At 62.7% G+C, this 27,454-nt stretch overlaps 1 protein-coding gene across 3 annotated transcripts in view; it reads right to left on the bottom strand.

The window, feature by feature from the left end:
• The window catches only part of RASGRF1 (Ras protein specific guanine nucleotide releasing factor 1), a gene marked incomplete at both ends in the record, with an annotated part of 88,262 nt that overhangs the window by 46,882 nt on the left and 13,926 nt on the right, over positions 1-27,454 (bottom strand). For all 3 annotated transcript variants that reach the window (XM_080809470.1, XM_080809472.1, XM_080809471.1), the window contains 5 exons: positions 1,045-1,124; positions 8,304-8,557; positions 10,779-10,871; positions 17,846-17,993; positions 23,614-23,720. In XM_080809470.1, the coding sequence (XP_080665596.1) occupies positions 1,045-1,124; positions 8,304-8,557; positions 10,779-10,871; positions 17,846-17,993; positions 23,614-23,720 (682 nt within the window). The remainder of the gene's footprint in view (positions 1-1,044; positions 1,125-8,303; positions 8,558-10,778; positions 10,872-17,845; positions 17,994-23,613; positions 23,721-27,454) is intronic.

Here is a 27,454-nt window from a genome sequence, read left to right on the forward strand (position 1 = left end):
GTCCGCAGCGGGCCTGGAACCAGGTCTCCGGACTCCCCGTCCCAGGCTTCCCGCCACACCTCACACCCTCCTGAGTCTGGCCCTTCACCCGTCTGTCCCTCTGTCCCTCTGCCCGTCCTTCCAGACCTCCCCAGCTCTGCGGCCCCAGGGTCCTCCTGCCCTTTCAGGCCCCCAGAGCCCAACCAGTCTCCCCAAACTCTCCCTTCCACTCGGACCCCACGGTTTACACACCCCACTAAGAAAGAAAAGCCGACTCGGAAGGAGAGCTCCTGGGTGGGGCTGTCCACCGCCCCGCGGGCAGCCCCGTCTTCCCAGACGGGCTTGTGTTCCGACCTTGGGGAAAGTGAGGGTCTCTGACGTGCCCCCCTCCCCGAGGCCTCCAGAGCCCAAGGGCAGAGCAGCTCTTCGTTCCAGAGAGTCTACGGGTGGAAACCTATCCCAAGGAAATGCTCTGCAAACAGCAGGAAATGCCACACACAGTCACAAGAACTGGGACCGACTCTGAAAAGCCAGGGATGGGCTGTGGAGAATTACGCAGTCATCAAAAAGCATGCGTCCAGGATAACAAAAACAGGTGTGCTGTCAAGTAAGTTAAAAAAAAAAAAAAGGAAATAAATAAAAAAACAACGCCCCACAGCAAGATTCAAAATCTAAATTCAGTATGTTTGGAATTATGTAAAATGGGGAAAAAAAATCCAAGATCTATGCATAGAAAAAAGTTGGAAGAAAACACACTGAGATGTTTATGGCAGTTATCTTCGGAGGAAGGACCATGATTGATATTTTTAAACCTTTTCTACTTTTCTGGATTCTCAAATTTTCTCAAACGGGCACATCAATATTATTTTTAAGAGGGAAAAGTAGATAAGTAAAAATATATCGTTTCCTCCTAGAAATACGTTTTTTGCCAACATGTGTTTCCCCTTCTCCCCCTGAGGGATTCAGGGGGCTGGTAAGGGGCCACCACTGTGCTCCGCAAGGATGGGAGGGCCGCTGGCTTGGAGGGCGGCCCCGGGGAGGGACGCTGGGGGGCGGGCTACTCACCCAGGACCAGGGTGGGCCAGCTCGAGATGCGGGCCTTCAGGCCTTGGTAGAAGATCTGGTGCAGGAACATGATGGTCTCACTGCGGGGAAACACAGGGTGAGCTGTGCCCTGGGGAGTTCCTGCCCCTGCAGGAGGCCCCGCCCCGAGCCAGCAGCCAGGGGCCGGCCCGGACACCAGAAGCAAGCCGCTTCCTCCGCGGAGCCCCCAGGGAAAGCCCATCAGCATGGCCTGTGTTGCTCGGGGGGCCCAGGGCTGGACGAGTACACAGGTCCCTTTGTTACAAGGAGAGTTTCAAGACGGCCCCAAGGAGAGCTCCCTAGTCAGGGGCCACCAACTTCCCTGTGCTCCCCAAGTTCTTGGATCTGGGAGCGACCCTGGGGGACCCCAGAGGAGCCCAGGGCTCTGGAGAGCACGGAGTAAAGGCCACTGACGACGTGCATAGAGGGCCGCCGACTCAGACCCACACGATGTGGGGCCATGCCCTGCCTATGTCCTGACACCGGCTGTGTGGCCGCGAGCGAGCGAGGCCGCAGATCTTTCTGCACAAAATAGGGAGGGGAAGTGAGGTAACCCCTGCAAGCAACGGGACGATGTCCGCGCCTGGGGCATAGTGGGCGCTCCGTAAACACTAGCTCCCCACCACCCTCTGTGCGACAATTAGGGAAGTGGAAAACCTAGCGTGCCCCCAGCACCGGCTCTGTCACCACCTAGAGTGCGCGGGGACTGCGCACTCCCCAGGCCGGCGCGCGGGCACCCCCTTCCCGCCCCCTGCTCCCCGGGCGGCCGGCCCCAGAGCAGCCCCAGTCCGTTCCCACAGCTCACCCTCCGAGGACAAGGGAGCTTGCTGTCTCCTCCGGCAACCCCCGTCCTTGTCAGCTGGTCCTTCTCTGCTGCCACTCACCACCCCAGCCCCTACCACCTGGAGACCTGGGGGTGTCCCCCGTGTGTTTGGGGCTTGCCTTGAACCAGACCGGGGAGACTGGTCGCGCACCTTATTCTTAGATAGGAAAAGTGAAGCCCCAAGAGGAAGGGGTGGGCAGCCTGAGCCTCTGAGCCTCTGTTCTCACGCCCCCCACCAGCCCCTGGGCTGTCCCCCCTCCCAGCGCCCTATGTCCCCGGGAGCCACAAGACTGGGCAGGGGTGGCAGGCGCTGGGGGGCAGGGCCCGTGGGCAGCAGAACGCGGGGTCTCCCTCGTGCACGGAGGGGCCCCGAGACCCCAGGGGGAGAAGAGGGGAAAGCTCAGGGGAGGGTCGGGGAGAGAGACACACGGACGACACCTCCAGGCTGAAAAGCAAAGCCTGTAACTCGGTCACGTCAGCCAGACGTGCAGGATGGAAGGAAGCCACAGCGCCAGAGAGAACGCGAACAAGATTCCAGGTGGAGGAAACGTTCTGAGCCCCATTCTGAGCCTGGGTCCTCTCGGTATGGAGACTCGACGGTCTTCTCCCCGATGTCCCGTAAGAATGGTCCCCCCAGCGTGGAGACACCTGATTCCCTGACCAGGGCCATCCCCCATGGCTGAAGGCCTTTTCAATTTAGGTCCCCTACAGAGTGACTTCTGACAGGGCTAGGTTCTGTCTCTCTGTGGCCCCTGACTAGTCCGTTGAGTGAACAAACGCACACCAATCCCAAGAGCGTCGGCGGCCACGTGTGAAGACCACTTGGACAGGCTAAAGGCAAGAGACTGACCCGAGTGTGTGTGAGAATGCACAAGGGGAAGGAAGAGTATCCGATCTGGGAGGGGAGACTGGGGATCGGGGGCTTTTAGGGGTTCCTGAGGGAGCCAGGCAGCTCTGGGCTACCTGAGCACGGCCCCAGCAACACTCAGGGAGTCTCTCAGGCCCCTCCAGGCGAGAACTTCTCAGGAGGCATCGGGGAGGAAACGAGCCTTCTTAAATTCCAACACTGCACGGGGGATTCCAGTAGCATGATAGGAACATCGTAAGCTGGGACTATAAAAATACGGTTGACGAAGCCTCCCTTTTTAAGGTACAAACTGAGAGAATTTCACCGGTAACCTTGTGACTCAGAAGCTACCATCGTTACCGAAAATAAATGATAAAAGAAAATAAAATGATCTCATTCTGATTTGATTTGCTTTTTAAAAAAAATCACGGTTATGTTCACGAACATTTTCTCCACGTATCGTCCATTCGAATTCCTTCTTTTGGGAATTCTGTAGCCACGTCCAGTCATTATTTCTCCTCTTCTCAATTTCCGATAGCCCTGCATAGTAAGCGCACAACCTAACGTACACATCGTAAACACGTTTGCTCAGCGATCGGACCACTGGTCGTGGGTGGGCTGTTCTAACTTTTTATTTTTTGGAATTTTCCCATTTTGCCCTGTGAGACATACCCTTTCTTTCCGTCCTCTGCTTCTGCATGCACGCTCACCTGTTCTACTTCGTTGCTTAATTTTTACATAAAGTGCTCAAAGGCGTCAGCTGGAGGGAGACGCGCCGTCCTCCCCCGAGAGGTCAGCCGACCGCATCCATCACACACGCCTGCCGTCTCCGCCGCTTTTCTCTGCTGCTTCTTACCCTTGTGACTTCTTACATGGTCTTAGGTCTGCTTCTAGACTTTCCATCTTTCTTGCACAACCCTCAGGCTGTTTTCATTCTTTTTAATACATTTATAAACTTTTATAACAATTTAAAGTGTGGCATGTTTCTTTCATTGTTCTTGCTCAGAAACACTGTTACCTACTTATACGTGTTTGTTCCTTCAGCTCAACTTCAAGATCATCGGGCTAAGCGGCACTGTGGCTGGAACTATATCACGTGTATAGGATATTTTCGGTGAGGCTGGCGACTCCGTAACACTGAACTCTTCTCTCCAAGGGGGCGGCCGCGCCCCGTCCTTGCACAGTCTGCACGCTCAGAGACATTTTTACATCCCGAAACGGTTTGGAAAAAAACAAAAGAACATTTCATCGTATGTGAACATACATGACATTCATGTTTTAGTGTTCGTAGTGAAGTTTCATCAGAGCACGGTCACCCACATTCGTTCATGGGTTGCCTGTGACTACTTCGTTTCAGCACAGACCACATGGCCCACAAGGTCTGAAGTATCTCCCGTCTGGCGCTCTACAGAAAAACCGTGCTGATCCCTGGCCCATGCGAATAGCGTCCCTGAATTGTGCAGTGTGGAGCTGGGGCAGCTGTCCATGACGACCTTGACCCCACCCACAGCAAGAAGGACCCAGACACAGGGTAAGACATTATTCAAGTGTGACGGGTCCCACGAAGGGCAGCAGGGGGCCCTGGGAACACAAGCAGGGACTTAAGCCCCTGGTGGCAAGGGGCATGTGGTGGCCAGGGCTGTGACAGCCAAGAGAAGTTGTGAAGACAGAGTAGGAGACACCTGTCAAGCACGGTAGGGTGGGAAAACCGTTGGAGGGAGAGGCGGTGACCTGTCTGCAGAGCACACCTGGGATGCGCTCATTCTGCCTGGTGCTCCCTGAGCCCAGAAAGGAGTGTGACTCCCCAAGGCCAGTCCAGGGTAGGTGGGCAGAGCATGGTCCCTGCACTCCTGCCCCACACTTGGTCCGTCTACATGGCCTGTTACCCACCTTCCCTCCTGTGCAGACATGACTAATCCATGGTGGCATGCTGCCCTCCCCCCAGTCTCACCATCCTGCTCAACCCAGGATGGCAAGAAGCCCCTGCCCGTCGGTCAGAGTGGGCATCGATGTATAAGCCACCTGCCCCCCGGAGGGATGGCTCTGGTCCCTGGCAACGCCTGTGGTGCCAGCGCCGGGCGGGGGGGGGGGGCTGGGCATGGTCCCCACTGCAGGAACCAGCCCCAGTCTGCGAGCTTACTGTCCGGGTGAACGAAAACCTCCCGCACATGTTTACTCGGAAGATCTTTCGTCCCCTGCTTGGGGGGGGGGCGGTGCACACTGTGAACCCCTCCCTGCCCCGCAGCAACCTCCAGGAATCCGCCAGCCTGGAAAGGATCCTTCTGCAGCTCCAGCAACTACCCAGTTAGCATCAGGTTTCCAAGGGGGCCGGACTGCTCAGCCTGGAAGCAAATCCAGGGAAAGCTTTGTGCGGGAATGTCTTCTGCTAAGTGGCGCGGCGGCCTCTCTGGTCGGAGGCGGGAGCGCCAGGCCGTTCATGTCCCGGGGGGCTGCTTCACAGCGGGGCTCACGGTCAAGGGAAGGTTCTCCAGCCGTGCAGGGGCGAGGCGGAGTGCACATTCAGACCCTTGTGGCCATGAGCAGAGGGAGAAGGCTGGGGGACCAGGGGCTGGGGTCCCAGCCTGCTACTGAGCAGGGTGGTGGGGAATCACGGAGCTTAAAAGGAAAGAGAGCTGGGCTAAAACTGCAGCCCACACGATGGCTGTGTGCCCGTGAGTACACCCTGCAACCTCTCTGAGCTCCAGCCTCATGGGGTGTCTCTGGAGACTGGGAAGCACGCAGGTGCAAAGCAGGTTCCGCGAAGCGCCACCGTGACGCGGTGAGCGCCATCCAGAACGTTCCCTCCCGCCACGTGCTGGCTGTGGTCGTCACGACGGCAAGGGAAGCATCCGCCCTCCGTTCCTTGTGCACCCGAGGGCTCAGAGCAGGGGCAGTGAAGGTCCTGCTGATGACCGCAAGGCAACCACTCCCAGCCCGTTCCTCCTCCGGCCCGGGTGCGGGGAGGGGAAGACCTCCGCCTGCTCCTGCCGGAGATCAGAGCCCGGGGAGGGAGCCAGCCGCGCACAGCACCTGCATCCCCAGACAGGCTCACCGTGTTCTCTAACTTGAATCAGTGAGAAAACAGGACGGCGTGGACGGCTTCTCCTTGTCGAACCATCCCTGTGTTCCGGGGGTAAGTCCCATTTGGTCGCGACGTATTCCCGGATCCAACCTGGTGATGTTCTGGGTCTCTGAGATCTGACAGGAGACAGACTTTGCTTCGGGCGCTGGAGTGACACTGGCCTCACAGAGGAGGAGGGAAGCGTGCCCTCCACGTTCGGTGTGGGTTCCGTCCTCCCGGGGCATCTCCGGGGCTTGACTCTTCCGTCGGCGTCTCGCTCCCACGGAGGGCTGCAAGCACAGCTCGGGCCCGAGGCTGCGTATGAACCTTTCTCGGATCCTCCAACACCTGTAAGAGGCAGCGTCGCTCCTGGAGGCCAGGAGAACCGCTCCGGCTGCCGCGGTCTGGACCAGGGTCAGTGAGACCGCGCCGGCGAGCGCCCGTCCGCCGTGGGCCCCCGGCCCCTTGCAGGCGGTTGGTGCCAGGAGAGGAGGGGGCTTCCTCCCTCCTGTTTATTCTCAGGTAAAGGCCTCCGACCAGATCGGGCACTCGCTGAAAGTTAAAAACCATGGGCTGTTTTTTCAAACAACTTTTGAGCAAAGGCTGGGAGCTGGCCTGAAAACTTGTAACCGCAGACGCCAGGCTAAAAGAGCTCCATTAGAGATCGATGAAGAGAATAAGAAAATCATGGAAGGAGTAAAGAGACACAAAGCACAACCTTCTTAGAGGCCGTAAGAAGGGGTCAGCAAAGGCTTGCAATCGTGGCCTAAAATGCGAGCATGGACGGCTACCAAGGCCTCCCGCGCACAGGGGCCCGCACGGCCTGGGTTCCAATCCCACGGCCGCTACCCGCAGAGTTCCTTGAAAAACACAGAATGGCGCCGAGAACGTATTCCCCTTGTGATTTTCTGAAGCGCTTTCTCCTCTCCAGCTTGCTCTGCTGTAGGATATAGGCTATAAGCCATTTAACAAGCAGACAATGTGTGACTATGTTACCAGGAAGGCTGTCCGAGCTGAGGTTCGGGAGTCCAAAGTTACACGTGGATTTTCAAGTGTTCGCCCCTCTCCCCGGAGCTGTCCAGGGCAGGGCGCGGCCTGCAGGTGCTGTCCGGGACCCGTGGCCCTGGCACTTGAGGGAGATGCGGTTCCCTGGATCTACCCCAGGCTCCCGACAGAGAAGCACAGGGTGGGTTCCCATGTCCGTGCTCACGTGTGCGCGTCCACGGACCCCACCGCACCGCCCAGGGTGCTCAGCAAGAGACGCGTCCTGTCGCTGTGTCGGAAAGATCCCGCTGTCGTGTCTGGAGTAAGCGTTACCTGATTTCACAGAATTTCACAAAAACGTAACGGATTTTCTTTCTTTGGGAAATAAAGGCATTTACATAATGCTTAAAAATTGTCTTCTACGTGTATATTAAGAAGCAAACCTTATATGTATGTATGTGGTTCTGTTTCTAGAAAGTCTCATGAGGTCAAATGCTGTTCCCCTCCCCGTTGGCCTGTCTCTTTCCTGGCCCACCCTGGTGCAGCGTCCACACCACGGCCTCAGGCCCGCCCACCCCAACGACTCTGGGCCTCTCCAGCCGGAGCTCTGACTGACGTCTGCGCCTCTCCCCCACCTCCCGACAGCCCCACAGCGCCCCCCCACCCGGCAACCCCTGGGTCCTGTCGCAGGGTGGGCCTGGGTGAGGGCCAGTCGGAGTGAAGCAGCCGAGAGAGGCGTACCTTGGCAAGATCACAGCTGAAGGGCCATCGTGGGGCGCGTGGTGGCCCACCCTAATTCCTGGGGCGGGGGGGCCACTCGAACATCGTGCTCTGGTTATGTGTTTCACGTCTGCCACTTTTCATCCAGTCCACCCAATTTTAACACCCACCGAGAAGCTCATTATTTAAACCATTTCTTAAACTCCTTTTAGAAAGATGCTGACCGAGGAAGAGCAGCCGCCAGCTCGGCCTCCTGGGGCCCCGCGAGCCCACAGGGACGCCACGGTCGCTGTTTGGGAGCAGTAGGTGTGTTTGCAGGGCAGGTGGACCCTGCGGCCCAGAGCCCGGCCTCCAGGCCATTATGGCCGTGTCAGGATGCGGAATGGAGCACAGCTAGCCTTTGGAGCCCGACTCAAAACTCGAAACCCTTCCGCCCCTCTTCTCAGTGTCAGCACTGACACCGTGGGAGCCACGGTCCTTTGCTGGGGGGCCGGGCTGGCACCCCGCCAGGGGTTTCCAGCAGCCCTGGCCTCGGCTCCCTCGCGGCCCACGGCACCCCTAAGCCCAGCCGGTTCTGACCATCAGACGCATCTCCAAACACGCGGGGCCCCCGTGGAGCGCCTCCCCCCGCTGCGTGGCCTCTGTGTGCCCCGCACCCACACTTGTGAGGGGGTGGCTTGGAGCCGAGTGGCTTGGCGGCCTCCGCGCCTCGGGCGCCATTGGCTCCACCGCGCCGGGTGCGACCCGCGGGGGCTCCGCTGTGCCTGGTCTCGTGCCCCCTCGGCCCCGCCCCTGGGGGAGCGCACCTGTTCAGGAAGATGCTGCTGACGTCATCGTGCGTGATGGGGGGCTTCTTGGAGCTGGCGGCCATCCGCAGCGGGCGCAGGAAGTTGTTGACCAGGATGTGCAGCTGCTGCACGTACTCGGCCTCGGCCTCCAGCATGCTGAACACCACCTGGTTCCTCTTGCGCATGCTGTCGGCGTGGGGCGAGCGGATGTAGTCCTGGATGACCGTCTTCCACTTGCGTCGACACAGCCAGCCCCGCAGGAAGCTCTGCACCTGCGAGAGGACGGGGGGGGGGGCGCGCTCCGTCACGGGGGGCAGGGACCGAGGCTTGGTCACCCCGGCCCCCTCTGCCGGCTGGGGTGCGGGAGGGAAGCCCGGCCTGCCGCCGCCGCCTGCGGAGTCCTGGGCGAGCCGCCCGGTCCCTCCGAGCCGGTTGCCCCATCGGTAGACCCGGGGCGGTCTGGCAGGGGTGGTGTCAGCATCTCCCGGGAGCTTTCGCCGGAAATGCAGGTGCCAGGCCCCCGCCCCGCCCTCTGCCTCCTAACCAGCCCCCGGGGTTGCTGCAGACGCCCCCTCTGAAGGAGGAGAAGGGCGGCCCGAGTCTGCGTCGTGGGAGCGGCCGGAGGTCGAGGCCGGAGGTCGAGGCCGGAGGTCGAGGCTGTGCCTGGTCTCCCCCCGCCTCTCGGCTAAGGACTGGCCTGAAAGCCTAGAAGTTTCAGTGAACACTCGTCTGGAGAGAGGGCGATTAGCCCATTGAGCAGAACACGGCGAATGAGTTAATCTCATTCTTGGGGCCTCATCAGCGCTTCTGAGAGGTTCCGGCGTCTGCCCAGGTCTCTCCTCCTCCTCCGGGGGGAAATGAACACAGACACTCGATCTCAGAGTCGGGCTGCTCGGCTCGGCCGTGTGTCGGCAAGAACTCGGGAGGGGACCTTGATTCCCAGCCACACAGAGCTCAGGCGCTCCTGCCGCTGGGGGGGTGCCCCGGGGTGCCGGGCTCACCGGCTGAGGACCAGGCACAGAGGCTCATTAGTCTCAGCGGAAAGGGGGACACGACCAGCAAGTTCAGGGGTCACGCTGCAGGTCTGCGGCCAGGGCGGTGTGCCCCGGGGAGGAGGCCAACCCTGAGCTCAGACCCCTCTCTTCCGAGACAGGGAGGCTCTCTCTACGAGGGAGCACTTGCCCTGAGGCCCCAGGACAGTGAAAATCGAGGGATGGGGGAGGATTTCAGCTGGGTCTTACAATGCTCCAGCGAGAAGGGCTTCTCAGTCCTGGCTGAGAAACCCAGTGGTGCCACAGGGCAGAGGGAGAGCCCGCGCACCCCTGCCAGGGTGGGGCTTGGCTGGGACCTGGTGGAAAACTCCAAGGCCACGGGGGCCTGGCGGGTCCTCCAGAAGCAGGAGGCCGGCCGGTGGGACCAATGGGGCTTGTTTGGGAGGTGGGCCCTGGGCTGTGCCTCCTCGTGTTTTCCAGGAGGTCCTGTGTCTGGGGACCGGAGGACGTGCGTCTGGAGCTGGGTGGCTGGGGTTTAACGTCACGTGCAAACACGGAACTGTGTGACCTGGGCAAGTCCCTTTGCCTCCCTGCCTCTCAGTCTCCCCGTATGTGAAACGCAGATAATAACGAAACCCCAGAGGGTTCTCAGTTAGGAATGAATTAATCTGTGTACAGCTCCTGGAATAGCATCTGACACATAGGAAGTGCTTAATGAACGTTAGCTATTTCTATTTTTGAGAAACAAAATCCAGATTTTTATGTGAAATGTTTAGCTTTTAAAGCACTGGCAACAAATTAAGAAGAACAAAAAACACACTGTGTGGGCTCAAAACCCCAAACATGCCGGGAGGCTGAACTCGGCCCGGGGGACGCCCGTGTGTGGTTTCTGGTCTGGGGGCGCCGGGGGCTTTCTACCCACCTCCACGTGCGGGGTTGTTGGGTTTCACCGGTCTGTCTTAGGGTGACTCGGGCTCCCCGGCTTCAAGCCTGGCAGCCTGCACACGCACACGCGTCCCTTCCCTGTGCTGCCCTTGGCTGGCCCAAGGTGCTGGTTGGCACCCCGGCCACTGGGCGGGTCCCCGGGGCCTCCTACGACCTCTGGACTCTCACGGAGCAAACCAGCAGGGACAGCTCTGGGGACCAGAGGCTCCTCTGCCGAGGTGTGTGTGGGACTAGAGGGGGCAGCTGTGAGAGGAAGGGTCTGCATGAGGAGGGGGCGGGGGGCGTGTCTGTGGCGCGGGGGCAGGGGGGTCCTTAGGGCCTGTCCCGTGATGTGAGAAAAGCCCGCAGCTGCAGCCCGCAGTCTGGGTTCCCTCTGCTTTGGAGCGTGTCCTACCCACAAGTCAGGGTGGAGCCATGATCCCCAGGCAGCTCGGAGACCCCGCCGGACCACTGCTGCTCAGGGACTTGTGCAGGCTGGGGTGGGGGCGGCCTGCACTGGGGGCGGGGGGACAGGGGTGACAGGGCCAGGAGGCTCTCTAGGAAGGCTGGTACAAACCTTCTTGATCTTCTTGATGTCACTGTCCTCGTCGCTGGGGGTGGCGGTCTGGGCGGACTGGATGCGCTCATTGTCCTTGAGCAGGGATGCGATCTGTAACGGAGACGTGCGTCTCAGGGGTGAGCGAGCGCCCTGCCACCTGCCCCAGGGGCCCTGCGGCGTGCGTCCCCTGCTCTGCGCGAGGCTGCGGAGCTGGACAGTGAGGGACCCTGGACTGGGAGCCCCGGTGCCCGGGCTGTGGGTGGCTGGTGCCCCAGAAGCCTCAGTCTGCGGTTCTCCTCCCTTCGCCCCACACCGTCAGCCCCTTTGTTTTTAACTTTGGCAAGCTAACCTCAAACTTAACCATCTTCACCCATTTCAGGTGCACAGCTGAGTGGCATTAAAATACGTGCCCACCGTCCATCTCCAGAACTTCCCATCTCTTCCCACGAAACAGTGTTTCTCGGTCCCCATGAAACAACGTTTCCCTGCCCACCCCCCTCCCCCCGCCCCAGCCCCCACCGACTTTCTGACTATGAACTTGACTCCTCTCCGACCTCATTCTGGGACTGGAATCCCACCTGGTGCCGGTACGGCCCTCCGGCTCTGCGCACGCTGCCGCGGGCGTCACCAGGCTTTCCTTGTTAGGCCCGAGGAATTTCTCAAGGTATTTACACACCCTGGTTTGCAATCCCTTCATCTGTAAATGGACACTTGGGCAGTCCCTTATTTTTTCAGACAAAACTGCTGGAATCAGAGAAATGCGGCGTTTTTCTGCTAGCCTGGCCTCCCCTCCCCCGCGGGCTGCCCGGAAGCCCTTCTCTGCCCCGGAGCCCCCTGTGGACACTGCCGGCCTAGAAACATGGGCCAGCCGTGGGGAGGGGCGCTTGCGCTGCCCTAGAAAGCCTCCCGTCGTCTGATGTGGGCATCAGAGTCCAGCACGGCCTCAGGGACGGAACGGGAGGGCGGTGCCCAGGAGAAGGGGTGCCCCGGGCCACACGGTGGCGGGTCCCCTGGGCCTCCCTGCGTGGACAGCCGGGCCTCGCTCTCCCTGCCGCTCCGAGCAGGTGCCGCCTGCTCGCGCCTCCGTCTCGGGCTGCTGCTCCCGTCCACCCGCTCCCGGAGCCTCGCCAGGGCCTGGTGCTCGGCACACACCTGCGCACTCGGCACAGACGCGAATTCCAGGAGAACCCGGGCAACAGCAGCGCCACGGAGCTGGCCCCCAGGAGCACGCTGCCCCCGCCGGGTCTCGCACAGCTAAAGATAGCAGCTCGGGCGCCTCCAGACGCCGCCGCCTAGCCGGCTGGTGCTGCAGAACACGTGGCTCTGTCCCCTCAAGGCCACTTGCCGAACCGCAGAATGAATGGGCTCTCACAATCAAGCACTTTGAAAGCAAAATGGAACAGTTCCCCGGTCTCCACTCCCCTGGTTGCTAAAATTACCCCCGCGATGCTCGCAGAGCGGCTGAAAACATCTGAGTGGCGCTCGGCCGGCGCGGGGCTCTCTGCTTTCTCACGTCGCCCCCCCTCCCCCCACCCTGGGTTTTTCTAATTCTGAGGACATCCTCAGGTCGCCATAAAGCCTGACTCTTTGTGCTCCAGAGGGCCAAGGGGCACACGTGCACACACACGTGCACACACGCACACACGCGCACACACACGCACAGGCAGACTCTTAGCTGAGGAACGCGGAGATGCCCGGTCAGCATCCCCCCAGTTTTGCACACTGAACCCCCCTTCTCTTCGCAATGGTGGTGTGTGTGCGTCTGCGTGCACACGTGTGCGTGTGTGTGTGCGTGTGTGTGTGCGCGCACACGTGCAGCCGGAGTTTAGATCTGACACGCCCTTCTCAGAGACACGCGTTCTGGGACGAGTCCTCAGCAGGGACCGGGGCGAAAAATAGATACAACTAGGTCAGGCTCGGTTGGCACCACAGGCCCTGGAGACCCCATGTATGGAGTTCGCTGGGTGGGCAGACTCCAGGGTGCTGGGGTCTTGGGCCGTGGCTCCCTCCTGCCAGGAGTGGGCGTCGGGAGGTGGCCGCAGCCCCAGCCCCACGGAGCTCCCAACGGCCGCCTTTCTCGAAACCCCGCGGGTACCCTCTGGGGGGGGGCATTGGCTTTGCGCCTGTTCGCCCGGCTGGCACCCAAGGCCGGCTCAGCAGACCCTTGTCAATGATGGCCACGGCGAGCGGGCATTCCGGCTCCTGCCCGACCTCCTGGCTGGCGTCCGGCACTGGCTGCCCGTCCTGGCTCTGCGCCTGGCGTCTCGGCGGGCCCCTGCCCACCTGCCACCCACAGTCAGTCTTTCTCGGCCCGTCACAGACAAACCTTCGCTGCCACCCTGCTTTGGGGCACTGAGCCCAACTGCTGCCCACCATCCCCAAGATGCCATCTTCAATCCTGAACCCAGTCTGCGCAGCGGCTGGCGGGAAATTTATTCGGGTGTTCCTTCTCGTGAGCAGCCCAGGTTTGGCTAAAGATCTCTGTATTCCTTACATTCAAGCAGCCTCCTCTCCTCCCCGTTTAATCCCCTCTGGCCTCTTCCAAGCCATCCAGGTGCCCATCTCTATCCTCCTGGGCCAACCTCGTCCACATGTCCTGGTGACGTCTCTGTGCGGGGCTCCGGCGAGACGCAGCTGGAGGTGGAGGCACCAGACCCCTCCCTGGATGCGCTCCCGGACTAACAAGGGGTTCAGACAGCCCAACGGGACAAGGCCAGAGCGGATGTGCAGCCACTGCGGTGGGAGGGCCTCGCCAGGGAAGCAGCAGGGGCCATCCGCAAGAGGCTTTGAAGGATGAATAGGAGTCCGACAGGAGGGCTATGGGACAGAGGACTTCCAGCGGAGGGGATGCTGTGGACGGAGCCACGGGGCACACAGGGCATGGTGCGCCACAGAAGCAGGGGCGGGCCACGGCCGCGGGGGACACGGGAGGCGAGCCTCCAGGCGTGCAGGTGCAGCCCGGTGCGGACAGCAGGCCCGCTGCACTCTCCCACGCCCGCCAGAGCGGTCTCCTCCCTGCCCCACCTTCCGGGCCGGGATCACGGCAAACTTGGTCTGCAGGACTGACCTAAACCCTGCACGGACGTTCTCGCCGCTCCCTTCCAGAGTCAGGCCTCTAGGACTCTGGGCACTCCAAGCCAATGACGTATTAGCGCTGCATCTACGCTCCCACCGTGCCCTGCTGGGCCTGCCTCACCCCTGCACATTCACCTCCAGCCCCAACCAGAGAAGGATCGCTGCTAAAACAGCAAGATGCTGCCAAGTGGCGCACCCGGAGCGGACGCGTCTTCTCAGAGGTGGATGCCCCTTTGCTTTAGGTCTCCAGTGGCGTGGTGACAAGAATCGGGGCCTGACGGGGTGTTGTCGGGTAAGCCAGAGAGCAGGGGCGCACAGTATGGGGCAGACCCCCTTCGGGAGCGATCTCATGTGTTCACAGGGAGAGGCAGCCGCGGGGCACACAGGCTGCAGCCTCAGGGCTGGTGCCTGGGAGCGTGACCCGCGTCGAGCCCCAGACCCGCGCGGGCCCAGGTTTGGCCGAGGGCTCGGCGGCAGCCGCCCAGATGTTCTGAGGGCCCTGGGCTCTTCCTCGTGCCCTGTCTGGCCAATTATGCAGCGGGGCCCGAAGAAAAGGAGACCGTGAAATGCTAACGACCGGCTCTCTGAAGGAAAGACCCCGGCCAAGAGCCCCTGCCAAGTTCATGGTGGGCAGTCGCACCGGGGCCGCAGCCAGCTGCCACAAGTCGAGTGAGCAGCCTGCAGCACTCCTGACGCTCAGCCGGTGGGCTCGGGCAGGCCGCGAGCAGCCAGCGCCCGTGCACCCCGCCACGCGGGGTCCCGGGGAGATACTCCTGTGGTAGGAAGGGCCGGGGACGTGGGGGCGGGGTTGTGTCCTGTGTGTAAGCTGGTTTCCGACTCAGCTCTGGAAGCCGCCCCCTGCTGTGTCCACACCTTACGGGACGTCCGTTCCACGCTGCGCACGAGAGCCCGTGTCAGGGGACGGAAGCCGGAGGTGCAGTCAGGCAGCCGTTACGGCTTCTGCGGACTCTGGTTCTCTTCCTCGGATGGACGAGGCAGGACCGTGCTTCTCAGCCCCTGCAGCGCGGGCCTGGTCCCGGGGTGCGCTGTGTCCACGGTCAGTGAGCCACGGTGGGCGTCGCTCACAGTTCCCTTCCCTGCGTGTGAGCCCGGGGGGCCCGCCGGCTGTGTCCCCGACTCCGAGCAAGCGTTCGGGAGCAGCCCCTAGTACACACCCTGCGTGAGGCCGGAAGCAACCCTTGCTGCTTGAAGCCCCCGCGGCGAGGACCCCGTCACCCTGATGGACGCGTGAGGCGGTCTCCCACGGGGCACCGAGCAGTGCAGGGGGAGGGCAGAAGGCGAGCCCCTGCGTGTCCTCGGGGACGTGCGGGACAGGCTCGAGCAGCTGGGTCTGGCCAGCGGAGGGCAGGGGGACCGCGGCGGCTCGGGGCCATCCAGGCGACACCGTGGTTGGCGACCACACCCCCTTCCTCAGACCTGGCTCCCGGGGCAGGCGTGGGGCCGAGGGTCTGGAGCCAGGAGACCCGAGTCCGTGAGGGACTCCATCCCCCAGGTGACCTTGGAGCGACCTTGCGTAAGCCCCTCCCTTCGCGTTGGCCCTCAGCGTCTTCAGATCCCTCCAGCGGTCACGTTCCGAGGCCTGCTGCCTCCCACACGGCCCACTTCCCCGGGGCAGGCTGTGTCCCCCCGCCCCGCAGGGGAGTGTGTGTGCGTGTGACACAGAGACTACAGCCCCGGCGCTCCCCGAAGACGGCTTTCTTTCTAGGTCTTCTTTAAAGGCTCCCTTGCCCTGGGTGTAACGCATTCAGGTGGACACTTGCTCCAAACTCCCACCGACTCGGCCTCTGCTGCCCCCGACACACACTCTCACACACACAACGGACCCGCCTTCTGCTCCCAGTGACACAGGGCACACTCGTCCCTGAAACCTCCCAGGCCGTACGCCACGTGACCCCACGGCCTCCCCAGCGGTAGAAGAGCTCGCTCCTGCCGGGGTCCGCGCCGCCGGCTCCGGCACAACGCTGATGTCATCGCTCCCAGACCCTGGCGGTAGGCACGGCCGTCCCTCTGGGCCAGCCGTGAGGCCCATGTATCCACTGACCACGTATCACGTGTCAGGCGTAAGGAGGGAGCGCGAGAGCAGTCTGGCCCCCCAGGGGCCCCCACCAGGCCGGTGGCACGGGGGACGGGCGCGGAGCCGGCTCTGATGAGGCAGGCGGGGGCGGGGACGTCGTGGGAGCAGTGGCAGTGAGCATCCCCTGGCCGGGAGGAGGCGTGGGACCTGCAGGATTCCACGAGGCAGGAAGGTGGGATGACGAGGGCGCGGGGCGCAGGGCTCACAGCGCTGGTTGGAGTGCATGGGACAGGAGGAGGCCCGGGGAAGAGGATGAGGCCGTGGGCGCTGCTCAGGGGGCTGCAGGCTGAGTGAGTGCGTGAGAGGCCCCCGGGCAGCCTGGCTCATAAAGCCAATAATGTGGGGCCGGGGCCAGGTCCCGGGTTCCTCACGGGGTGTAGCCCAGACTCGGGGGTGTGTGCTGGGCTGGGTAAGATACCAGAAGGAAGCAGGTGCTCACAGGCGGGACAAGCTCCTGTCCCGCAGCTGCGAGCGGACAGACGGCCCCGGGCTCCCGTCCCAGCTCGCCCCCCAACCCCCGCCCAGCCGTGAGAGCTCAGGCGGACGGCCTGCTGAGCCGGTATCTTCTCGGGGTGGTCGAGGGCGGGCTGGGGAGGCCCGTCTGAGGTGCCCGGTGCAGGACCGGAGGAGGCGTGCTGAGTTCTGGCGTCTGCTCGAACCTGAGCTCCCAAGGGGACGTTGCAGCTTTGCGACGGAGCAACACGGCGGGACTGGTGACTTCTGGTCTGACCGTTCCGGGCAGAGCCGGCTTCACGAGCGCCAGACGGGACCCATGTTTGGGGCTCCCAGCTCCGAGGCTTCAATCCTGAAATACTTGGTGCTCTTCTCTTAGAATTTTCTGTTTTGTAAGTGACGTCTGGCGGGACAGTGGAGCACAGCGCGGGGTTCCGGGACCCTAGCTTGTGTGTTCTACCTCTCACTCGCCAGCCCCGGGACGGGCTCCCGCTGCCCGCTCCCCACCTCCACAACTGCCCTCTGTCCAGGGGCTACAGGCTGGCATCGGCGGGGCCACTGGACTCCACCTGTGGGACCCCCAGTGTGGGTGTGGGGGGGGGTCCAGGGCGCATCCGTGGGGTCTCAGGGAAGGGCGCGAGACAGCAGGGTGCACTCGGTGGGTGACCCCCACCCCAGTGCACAGGTTGTGGGGGTTGAAGTTGCGGGTCACCTGCCCGCCACGGGTTGGGGTGAGGGGCTGTGAGGACGGGGTGACTTCCCCAGTCCGGGCCGCAGCCTTGCGTTTTCCCTTGCGTTGGGCCCTGGAAATCACTCAGCTGAGCCGCCAGCCGAGCCCATGCTTCCCCTTCCCCTCAGCACAGAGCCCATGGCTCTGGGGTGACATGGCCAGATGGTGCCACGTGCGCCGTGGGGCAAGGGGTCAGGTCCTTCTGTGCTGGGCACACAGCTGGCAGGGGCGCCTACGGGGCGGAGAGCACTGCCCGCTCTCCTGTCGAAGGAACTGCCTGGGAGGCCGGGACAGCCTGGTTCCAACTCTGGAGGTCGGCGCGGAGGTCCGGGAGATATGGCTTCACGGACACGCTCAGTATCGCGGTCCTAGCGGACTCAGCCTGACGACAGCGCGGCCCCCAGACGGCTGCCTGGAGAGCCCCTGCCTGGACCCCGACCCTCCAGGGGCCCCGCACCCCTGCCGTGCTGGCCGGCGACAACGAATGCTTAGTCAGCGTGGCCCTAGGCACTGTGCTCTGCAGCTCGCCCTTCATCTCGCACCAACCTCAAAACCTTGCCACGTGAGGATAAAAAAACCTACCTTACTGACAGACAAACTGAGGCACGGGGCTTGGGGGCAGAGGTGGGCTTTGAACCCCCCTCTGACCGTGCACCATCCTGCTCTGCCCATCACGTGTCCCCACACCCCGCCCCTCCGGCGTGGGGGGGCCGGGGCCCAGCTGGCGCTCACCTCCGCCTTCAGCCTCTCGATCTCGATCTCGCCGTCCTCGATCTGCCGCCGCAGCTGCTTGGCCACCGTCTTCTCCGTCTCCACGATCTGCAGCAGGTGCAGGTACTTCTGCATCAGCGCCTCGTGCTCCGTGGCCAGGGTCCGGTAGCTGCGGGCAGGTGGACGTGCAGGTCACCACGCTGCGGGCCCGAGATACGCAAGTCCAGCCCCAGGTGGGACCCCCCAGCGACGGGACTCCAGAGAAGGTCCCGCTGCCACACAGAGTGCCTGAGGCCTCCCTGCCAGCTCCCATCTTGCACACCGACATGTGGGTCCCACTGGGGCTGCCTCACCCACCGAGGCCCCGGGGCCTTTGCACAGGCGGATCTTCTGTCTGAAGCCCATTCCCCCTGCCTCTTTCCTGGGCTGGCTCTGACTCCAGCCGCCAGGCTGTCTTCTCCGACCCAGACCATGGGGGTGTCCCACAGCCAGGTCTCTGATGCCAAACCCAGGGCTCTGGGCACACACCCGTCCAAGGGTGGTCTTGGCCAGGAGGCTTGTGTTGGGGGAGACTGGCAACAAGGCTAGAGGGTCAGGGCCCCCCAAAGGATAAGCAAAGGGCAGAAGAGATAGCCCAGCATTGTGTATGTTAACAGGCCTCAGACTCGCAGGGCATCACGGCTGGGGGCGACCTAGAAGACCAGCCAGGTTCCAGGCCTCTGAGGGGGAGCCGGGCCCGCTGTGTCCTGGGCCAGGCTTCTCCCCGACACCCCGCAGCACAGGCAGGGCCCCTGGCGGCATCAGAGCTGGGGAAACACCGTTCCGAAAAGGAGAGCCCACGGGCTTCGCAAGGGAAGCTCTCAGCGGGGCGCGTCGGGGCGGGAGGCGGGGAAGCCAGGCGGGGACTCAGAGGGAAGGCCCACCCTGCCCCTCACTCACCCGTCCCTTCCCCCACCCCGCCCTCCCCTCCCCTCCCTGGTGCCCTCGGGAGCCTCCCTTCCCCTTCCTGCCCCTGCGTCCCCGACCTCCCGCCACCCTTGGCTTCACGGCCCCGGGTTTCTGGCCTCCAACCTCAGCGGCCAGAGCCTCCCGGCCTCGCCCCCCACCCCCACCACGTCACCGTCTGGCTCCCGGCTGCGTCCCGCCAGCACCCCCCTCCCCCTCACAGCTGCCGCTGCCCTGCAGGTGTGGGTTCTGGCGGAAGACCCGTCCTCAGACCCAGTCCGCTTGCTGGGTGCGGCCTCGCTCGCTCGCACATCCAGCAGCCCAGGGACCTCAGACTCGTGCCGTAGTTTGCGTATCTGTCACCCGGGGCTGTGCCAGTTCGGCACACGTGGTGCATTCGCGCTGGGATTACCGTGGCCCGCCTCCTGTCAGAGGGCGGAGGCCCTGCTCGCCCCATCCCGAAGCCCTGAATGCCTGTCCCTTCAGTGTCAGCGGCAGCCCCCGTCCCACGGGCTGTCTCTCTTCGGCACATCGGGAGCCCCGAGTCCCTCCACATGAGGGACAAACAGCCCCCTCCCACCCATGCAGCAAGGGTCGTTCAGAGAGTAGCCTGTCCTCACTCGTCCCCACATCTGTCCCCCCACTTGGTCCTAGGCTGGGGCAGCCAGGGGCGGCTGCTGGCGCCCACAGCAGTGGGGTCCCTGTCGGGGGTCACCCAGGGGCTCCCCACGTGCCCAGTCAAGGGGACACTTTCCCGTCTGGCATCTTCTTACATGGCTTTCTGGTGGCCCTGGACGCGGCGGGTCAGTGGGCGCCGGGCTAGCCATGCTGGCTTTCGTCACCGGCCCGGGAGCCGCACACACGTGCTCTCAGCCTCAATGATGGGAGCCCAGGCGGCCGTGCGTGGGAGCAGCCTTGCACGGAGGCAGGAGTGGGGGCCCTTGGGAGGCTGAGAAAGCCTGGTCCCCTGACGGGGCCGGAGGAGGCTGACTCCCGCTGGCCTGACGGCGGCAGGGGGTGGCGGGGCGAGTGGACAGGGCGGGGGAGCCGGGCACACGGTGGACCTGGAGCGTATCCCCGGGGAGGGTCCTGACCCCGACGTCAAGGCTCCGTCCCGGCCTCCCCCCCATCTACAGGTCAGCGAGGCTGCGAGAGTGGGCTCTGCTTGGCAGGACCATTCACCGAAGGTAAGGACTCGGCTCCCCTACGAGAATGAGTGTGAACGAGAACATTAGGTTTCGAAGATTCTCCCACTTCCCAAGAGGCTCCGTTCTCTGAACTTGCCAAGGAAACTCAGCGGAGAGGCGGTGGGGTCTGCCTTCACGCTGCCGCACTTCCCCGCACTCCAGGGCTGTGGGAACCCGAGACTCGGGTGGTTTGTCGCGGATGCTGGTGCTCGCGTGGGGCAGGGTCTCCTGGGCCGCCAACTGGGGCTGCCCTGCCTCCCCCGCCCTCTCCTCCGGTAACGAGGTACCGAGCACCTCTCTGGGCGGCGCTGCCTTTGGAGACTCAGACTCAGAGCTGGACGGGAACCTGGGAGCCACAGAAGACCCATGAAGAAACGGAGGCCCGAGAGGGAACGTGCCTTCCCCTAAATGACAGTGTGAGCGCGGCAGCTGGAGCTAGAACGGGGCTCCAGTCCCCGACAGCGGGAGCTGCTCGGCTCACACCCGCGCCCTCCCTGAAGTGTGGACGGTGCATGCACGGGCAGGGAGAGCACGCTGTGGACCCCACGGCGCTTACCTCGGTACGTACAAGGTATCTAGTACTTAAATGCAAACAGAAACCAAATAAGGTTCGGGCAACACCGCTCACTGCTCAACAGAGCCGTGGAACAGAGCCAGGCTCCCTCCTGACCCACACACGCACCTCACACTCATGCACACTCACGATGGACTGGGCCTGAGGCTGCATATGGCTCACAGTCTGCGCTTTCCCTCTAGCGACACAGTGCGTGTAAGTCAGCCCCAGGACAGCCTCTCCCGTGCCGGGGTGCAAGGGCTCCGAATCCCCGGGACCACAGATCTGATGTGCTTCCACCCCTGCTCCCCTGTGGTGCTAGAGGACACAGCGGGCTTGGAGATGGGGAGACGACCTTGGTGGGCCTGACCTAATCACTCGAAGCATCTGAGATGCGGTTTTCTCTGCTGGTCACAGAAGGGGGAGGTCCAAGGTTTGGGGCTGCAGAACTCCACATTAAAACTTGAGGTTTAATGTGCATAGACTGGAAGGTGCAGGGGTGAAGTGCACGGCCGACGGGCTTTGATCTGCGCATACTGCCCCTGGGAGGAAGAACCTTCCGTCCCCCTCAAGCCCCCTCCCACCCCAGCCAGCCCCACCCCACAGGCGACTGCAGCTCAGTCCTTCGCCACAAGCGAGCTGTGCCTGGGACACAGTTTCACGTCACTAGACTCAGACGGAGTGCCCTATTCTGCACCTGGCTTTTCCTCCTCTGCCCGCTGACTTGGATGTTCAGCGTTTTGTGACACGTGTTTGGGGCGGGCGCCTTTCCAGGGCTGGGCGATATGGTCGCCTGGACGGACCGGGGCTTGTCTGCACATCTGTCTGTCTGCGGACAGACCCCTCGGCTCTTTCTGGTCTGGGGACTACTATACACAAAGCTGTGTGCACGGGACCGGTCGTGGATGTTTTTGCTTCCCTCAGATAAACACCGGAAGGTTGACGTTGCTGGTCTCGGAGCCGGCCTAGCAATCTTTAAATGGCTTGGTTTTTTAAGCAACTGTCTAACAATTTTCTGAAGTGGTTGAGCCATTTTGTGCGCCTGCCTGCGTGTGTGCCTTACGGGGCCCCGCCCCAGCCCGGCCTCCACTGGGTCTCCGTCACCTCCGCCAGGCGAGACTCCAGGGTCTCACGGTCTCTGAAACATTTGGGTATCAATGTATTTTATAAACCAGTGCAGTCCTGGTCCTCAGAACGTACAACCGATTAGAACTCTGCGTTCTGCATCGCTTCAACATGTAGAAAGCCCCTCGCGGTCAACAGACTCATGTGGTTCTCAGAACAACCCTGCTCTTGGCGGCTGGTGGGGGGACGGAGGCCCCCCGGATCTTCCCGAGTCTGGGTTCTTCCGCCGTGAATCCATCCTGCACAACGCTGACAATTTCCACTCGAAACTGTAGCTCTGGCCGTGTTACTCCCCTGGTGTGAAACCTTCGATAGCTCCCACTGTTCACAGAGTAAAGGCCCAACTCCCCAGCTGGGTGTTCAAGACCCGTCATGACCCGATTACACTTCACCTTCCGCAACCCACACTTGGTCTCTTCATTATTCCTGGAAGTCTCTCTCCTAAGTCAGCGCCTCGGGGGTGGGACTGGGTGCGGGGGCCAAAGCGCTCATAGTCAAACCCATTGCGCCCTTGGTCCTCTGGCTCAGGTCAAAATCGCTCTGCAGATGGAAGCGGTGTCTCCCCCCACAGCGCCTTGCATCTAGCAGGGCCTTTGTGTACAAGAGCTGGCGGTGAACATGTCCAGTGTCTTCCAAAGTGGACGTGATGTCCCTGGGGGACACCCGCATCCATCCCTGTCTGCCCAGCGCCACAGTCAGAGCCTGACTCCATAAGTTCATGTGTGAGTACCGGGTCTCCGCGGCTGGACTGGACACTCCCTGAGAGCAGGGACGGACATGGCCGGACCTCAAGATCATAGTCAGTGCCACGGCCATAGTAAAGGGTTTCTGGTCAGCTGGTTTGTTCCAGGGCTCAGGGAAGGGCCCTGGTATCCACTCACCCACCCGTCCCTCCCTCCCTCCCTCCCTCCCTCCACCCACCCACCCACGCATCCATCCACCCACGCATCCATCCATCCGTCCATCCATCCACCCACCCTCCCACCCGTCCACTCATGCGCGCACCACCCCTGCATCGTTCATTCCGGTCTATCCACCGTCACACGTACTCGAATCACATCCCTGTATCGTGCATCCTCCCTCCATTCGTCCATCTTTCATCTTCCATTCAACGTCCAACCTTGCGTCCATCCTCGTCCGCTCATTCATCCTTGATTTCTCCCGGTCCACTCGCTCTTGCCCCTGTAAGCCCCGCGGACCCGAAGACTCAGACTTGGTCTCTGCCCTCAGGACCTTACACGTAACAAGCAGAGAGACGCAGAAACACACCACTCGGCACTGAGCCGGGGAGACCGCCTGCCGAGAGGGGTGACTCTGGGGGTCCCTGCCCTTGGATGAGACTCGGCTCTGTCAGGGGGCTGTCAGCTCTGGAGCCACACCCCAGCCCATAAGCCTGTCACTTCCCCACGCCCCAGAAGACTCAATCCACGGTGCGGCCCCGTTTTCTCTGCAGCATACATGGAGAGACCTTCACTTTTCTCTCCGTCTGGCCCTCCAGGGAGGGGCGTGCCCTGCGGGGAGCGAGGAGGAGCTCTGGAACCCGCAAGCTCAGAGAAGCTGAGAGATTTCCCTCTGTAGAACAGGAAACAGGCTCCGAGGAGAGACAGGAGCTGTTCATGGTCACGCAGCAGATCCGCGGCTGCAGCTGGCTGGGAGCCCAGGCTTCGGCTTTGGTAGCCATAAAATCCTTGACCCCAACCGAATCGGGCTCAGATCCCCTACTGGAAAGGAAGGAGCCGGTGCATGGAGGCCGGCGGGAGGCTGCTCCTCTGGTCTCCCCGCTCCCGGGGGCACGGAGGGTGGCACAGACCCAGAGCTCTGGGACCCGAGGGGACCCCTGCCGAGAGCCCTCCTCACCGCTCGCCTTCTCCCTCCCGTCCTCCCTTCCCCGCCCCCCACCCCCGGGGCCTGGGTTTGCTCCTGGCGGGGCCCTCGTGTTCTGCCTCTTTGGCGGCGACGGTGGGGCGGGCAAGACGTACCTGGCGTGAGCGATGGCCGCCACCCACTCGTCACAATCCTTGGCATCCTCCGTCCTCAGCTCCAGGGCTTTCTGGTTCTCGTGGCTGAAGTTAACGGTGAAGTAATGCTGCACCGAGAAGAAGACAGCTCTGGTCACCAGGGTGTCCGCGCGGCTCTCCGGCCGGCTCTCGGGCCGGGCGCTCGCGGCCACACCACCCAGGTGCAGACTCGTTACTGGGGCCCGCGGAAGGCCGCTCTAGTTAACATTTTCAAACTCGACTAAGGCAGGCTTTGTACAATGGAACAGAGTCTATACGTAGGATATCGTAGGAAGGAAGCAAAACCTGATTTGTCAACAAATTGCAAAAAAGCCAGTTTTAAACCACAGGTGTGCTGGGAGGAAGGCAAAAGCACCACGGAGCACCGCCTCTGACCCGCGGGTTCCCGCTGAGGGCTGTGAGCTTGTATTCCGCTCCCAGGAAGTTATCAAGCCCTCTTCCGGGCCTGGGGCGAAAGCCGTGAACAGACGGCCCCGAGGAGCACCCCCGGAAGCCCCGCTGTGCGGTGCAGGTGACTTGACAACCCCCCCCCCCCCAGCTCCCGGGAAGCAGAGCAGCCAACAGCACATGCACATCTGTTATATCGTCCTGGTTAAGGCAGCTCAGCTCCCCGCACAATGCCCGCAGCCCAGCGAGCACACCTGTTCGCTGCGGTCATCACTGGGAGGGAGGTGAGAGCAAAGGGCGATGGGAACAGAGAAAGCCCATCGGGTCAGCCCGGGAGTGCAGGATGGCTGCCCCGCCGGCGGAGAGCGGGTCCAGGTCTGAGGTGCACTGGACAGGGAATGTGGGGGCAGCACAGGCATCTGGAGTGCCCCGTGTGTTCGGGGTGCGAGGGGCTGGACGACGGGAACACAGGTGCCAGACACGCAGTGGGCAGGGTCCCGGTGGCGGTGCCCAGCGGGGGGACGGGCTGGGAGGACAGCATCCGTGCACGCCTCGGGTCTCATCCTGCTGGAGGTGGGAGAGGCAGGTGGTGGGGTGCAGAGACGGACCCTCAGGCCCGCCGCTCAGAGGTGTGTCCGGGCCGCGGTGCGGTGGTGTGTCATGGAGAGGCGCTGTCCCCGTCCCTGCCCCCGCGGCGCCGGGCGGCAGGGAGCAGCCCCCGAGGTGCGGCGTGTAAACTATTTTTAGCGTCTGCTGACATTTACTGTATTTCTGTTAATTGTTAGTCTTGGTGGCGGCCACGGGGTGTGTGCGTGCGTGCGTGTGTGTGTGGTTGGAGAGTCAGCGTCTCTCACTTGTTTCCTAGGAAACAGATAACTGGGGCTGTGGAACGAAATGTCAGCTACAGCCTCAAATAACTGAATTCAGAAGGTTCAGGTGGGCGCCCGCCGCCCCGCCCAGGAAGCAGCAGGTACCCAGCACGTTCCGCCTCTCGAGAGATGAGGGACACCCCTGCGCTCATCTCCCACAAGCTCATTGGTTCCCGCCTTCGGCAGGAACCGATCTGTTTCTGTGATCTGTTTTGCACAGAGAGGTTGTGCCCCTTGCCCAGGGCCACACAGCTGCAAAGCAGACCTTCCCCAGGTACCTGCCGTCCGCTCCAGTCAGGGCTTGGCACTGACGTGGGAAGAAAGCCCACGGAGCCTACAGACAGGTGGGACTCTGGGTCCTAACTCAGAAGCGGGGACACTCAGCAGTACCGTGGGTTGCCTCGGGTCCCCAGGGAGGATGTCCTGGTGCTGGATGGGCCCACCCAGGGGGTCTCCTTCCCTGCCAAGCTGCCAGGGGCGGGGCAGGAGGCAGAGCGGCCTGTGCCCGGAGGGGCCAGGTGGGCGCGGGTCCCTGAGCCTGGCCCTTCTGAGCTGTGGGGAGTGAGGGGCTTCGCAGTCGGCCAGGCCAACGTAGTGGAGAAGCACGGGGCTGCTGGCCCCAGGCTCCCCGAAACCCGCTGCAATCCTTCCTCAGCAGGAAATGGAACCACAGGCAGCCGGCTTAGAAGCCTCCAGGTCCGAACCTCACCTCGCCCGCCCGCCCGCAGGGACATCCGCCAGCAGAGACCTCGGCTTTCAAGTGTCAGCTCTCTTCCCCTCAGGGCAGGATCGGCTCCCAGAGGCTCCCTCCCTGCTCCCTCCCAGTCACCTCCCCAGGGCGAGGCTGGCCCACCCATCCCTCTACCCAGCCTGCGTCCTATCCTGACACCCCTGCTCCAGGCTGAGCCCGTGGCCGTGGCCGGGCTTCTCACAAGTGTCCTGCATCTCTTGTCCTTGCAGACAGCGCCCGGCCGGCGATGGGCGGCTGGAAGTCCAGGAGCACAGGCTGGTGGCGGGGCGGGTGTGGGGGCCTGGGGGCGGGCACGACCTGGAAATGTCACTGCAGCTCCTGGTGAGCCGACTGGTGGTGCCGGAGGGAGCTCTGAGGAAAGCCGGGGCATCCTCAGGGCAGAGGACAAGGGGTGTGCTGGCCGGGCCACTTGGGAGCCTCTACTAGAGGGGACACTGGGGGGTCCCAGGCTTGGGCCTGGGCTCTGCGCACACCTGGCCTTGCTGGGAGCACGCCCCCCCCCCCCCCCACCGCCCAGGAGTCACACGGATCCCCTCCCTTCCACAGCGACGCGGAGGCCAGATGCCCAGCAGTGCACAAGGTCCCCTCCAGGAAACAGTGGGTGGCTTGTGGCCCAGCAGGGCTTCTGTGGCCCCCCGTGGCCTGGGCTGCCCTGTGGGGGCCTCAGAGGGCGTGGGGACAGCAGGCTCCCTCTGTGTGTGCCCTTCCCCCGACACCTGGTCTCCATAAGCCCGGGACCAAGTGACTAGTGCCCCCGAAGGGAGAGTAAACGTCCTCCCAGCCCTCCTGAGTCACTGCGAATCCTGACCACGGTGGCCACGTGCGCAAGGCTTTGCTCTACGTGGGGCTGAGGGGTGAGGGACGGGAGACTCGGAGATAGAGACAGAGATGGGGACGGAGAGACACAGAGACAGAGACCGAGATGGAGACAGAGATGTAGAGATGGTGACAGAGACAGAGACGTAGAGATGGTGAAAGACACTGGTGACAGAGATGCAGAGACAGAGACAGAGACAGAGATGGAGACAGAGACACAGACAGAGGGGAGCGGCAGAGACACAGACACAGAGAGAGGAAGTAAAATCCGCTGGGAAAGAACAAGGTCCCCACATGCAGAGAGAAAGAGTGAATTCCAGGCTCCTGGGAGACGCTAAGGAAAAGGCAGTTTGAACTGAGAACAATGGAAGGAAAACGTTGGGCCCCCAGGCCCGCGCGCAGACAGACCCAGTCAGCTGCCGGCAGGGCAGGCACAGGAAGGCGGCCAGTCCCCTGTAGGTGTGGCCCAGTGTTCTGTGGGGTGCAGACACCTGTAGAGTGGGTGACCGCCCTCTCACGGAGGGGCTGTGGTTGGAGAGGTGAGGTGGGCCCCGGGGGCTGTGCCTGGGCTCCCCAGTCACCCGGGCTTCTTTCACAGCGACGGGCCAGGGGACCCAGAGTTCAGAGGGGCAAGTGGCCTCCTGGTCAGAGAAAGGGCACTGGGCGTGGAGTCCGACCGCAGTGCGGCCCGGGGCGGTTGGGGCCCTTCCTCTGGGATGCTCAGGCCCCTCCTCCGTGGAGTGGGTAGTGGGTGGACACACCGGGCTCTTGGTCTTCCTGAGTTCCACGCTCTCTCTCTCTCTGCACCTGCACAATCCGTGTGTCCATCCACGGCTCCGCCCCCCTGCCTGTCCCTCCACGGCTCCACCCACCTACCCACCTCTCCACCCGCCCACTGGGAGGGAAAGACCCAGCCAGGAAGAGAGTGTGTGCTCTGCGTCTTTCTCCGGGGCTCTGGATAGGCTCGGGATGGTTCCTC

Source organism: Martes martes (assembly GCF_963455335.1).
Source record: "Martes martes genome assembly, chromosome: 7".
Taxonomy (NCBI): domain Eukaryota; kingdom Metazoa; phylum Chordata; class Mammalia; order Carnivora; family Mustelidae; genus Martes; species Martes martes.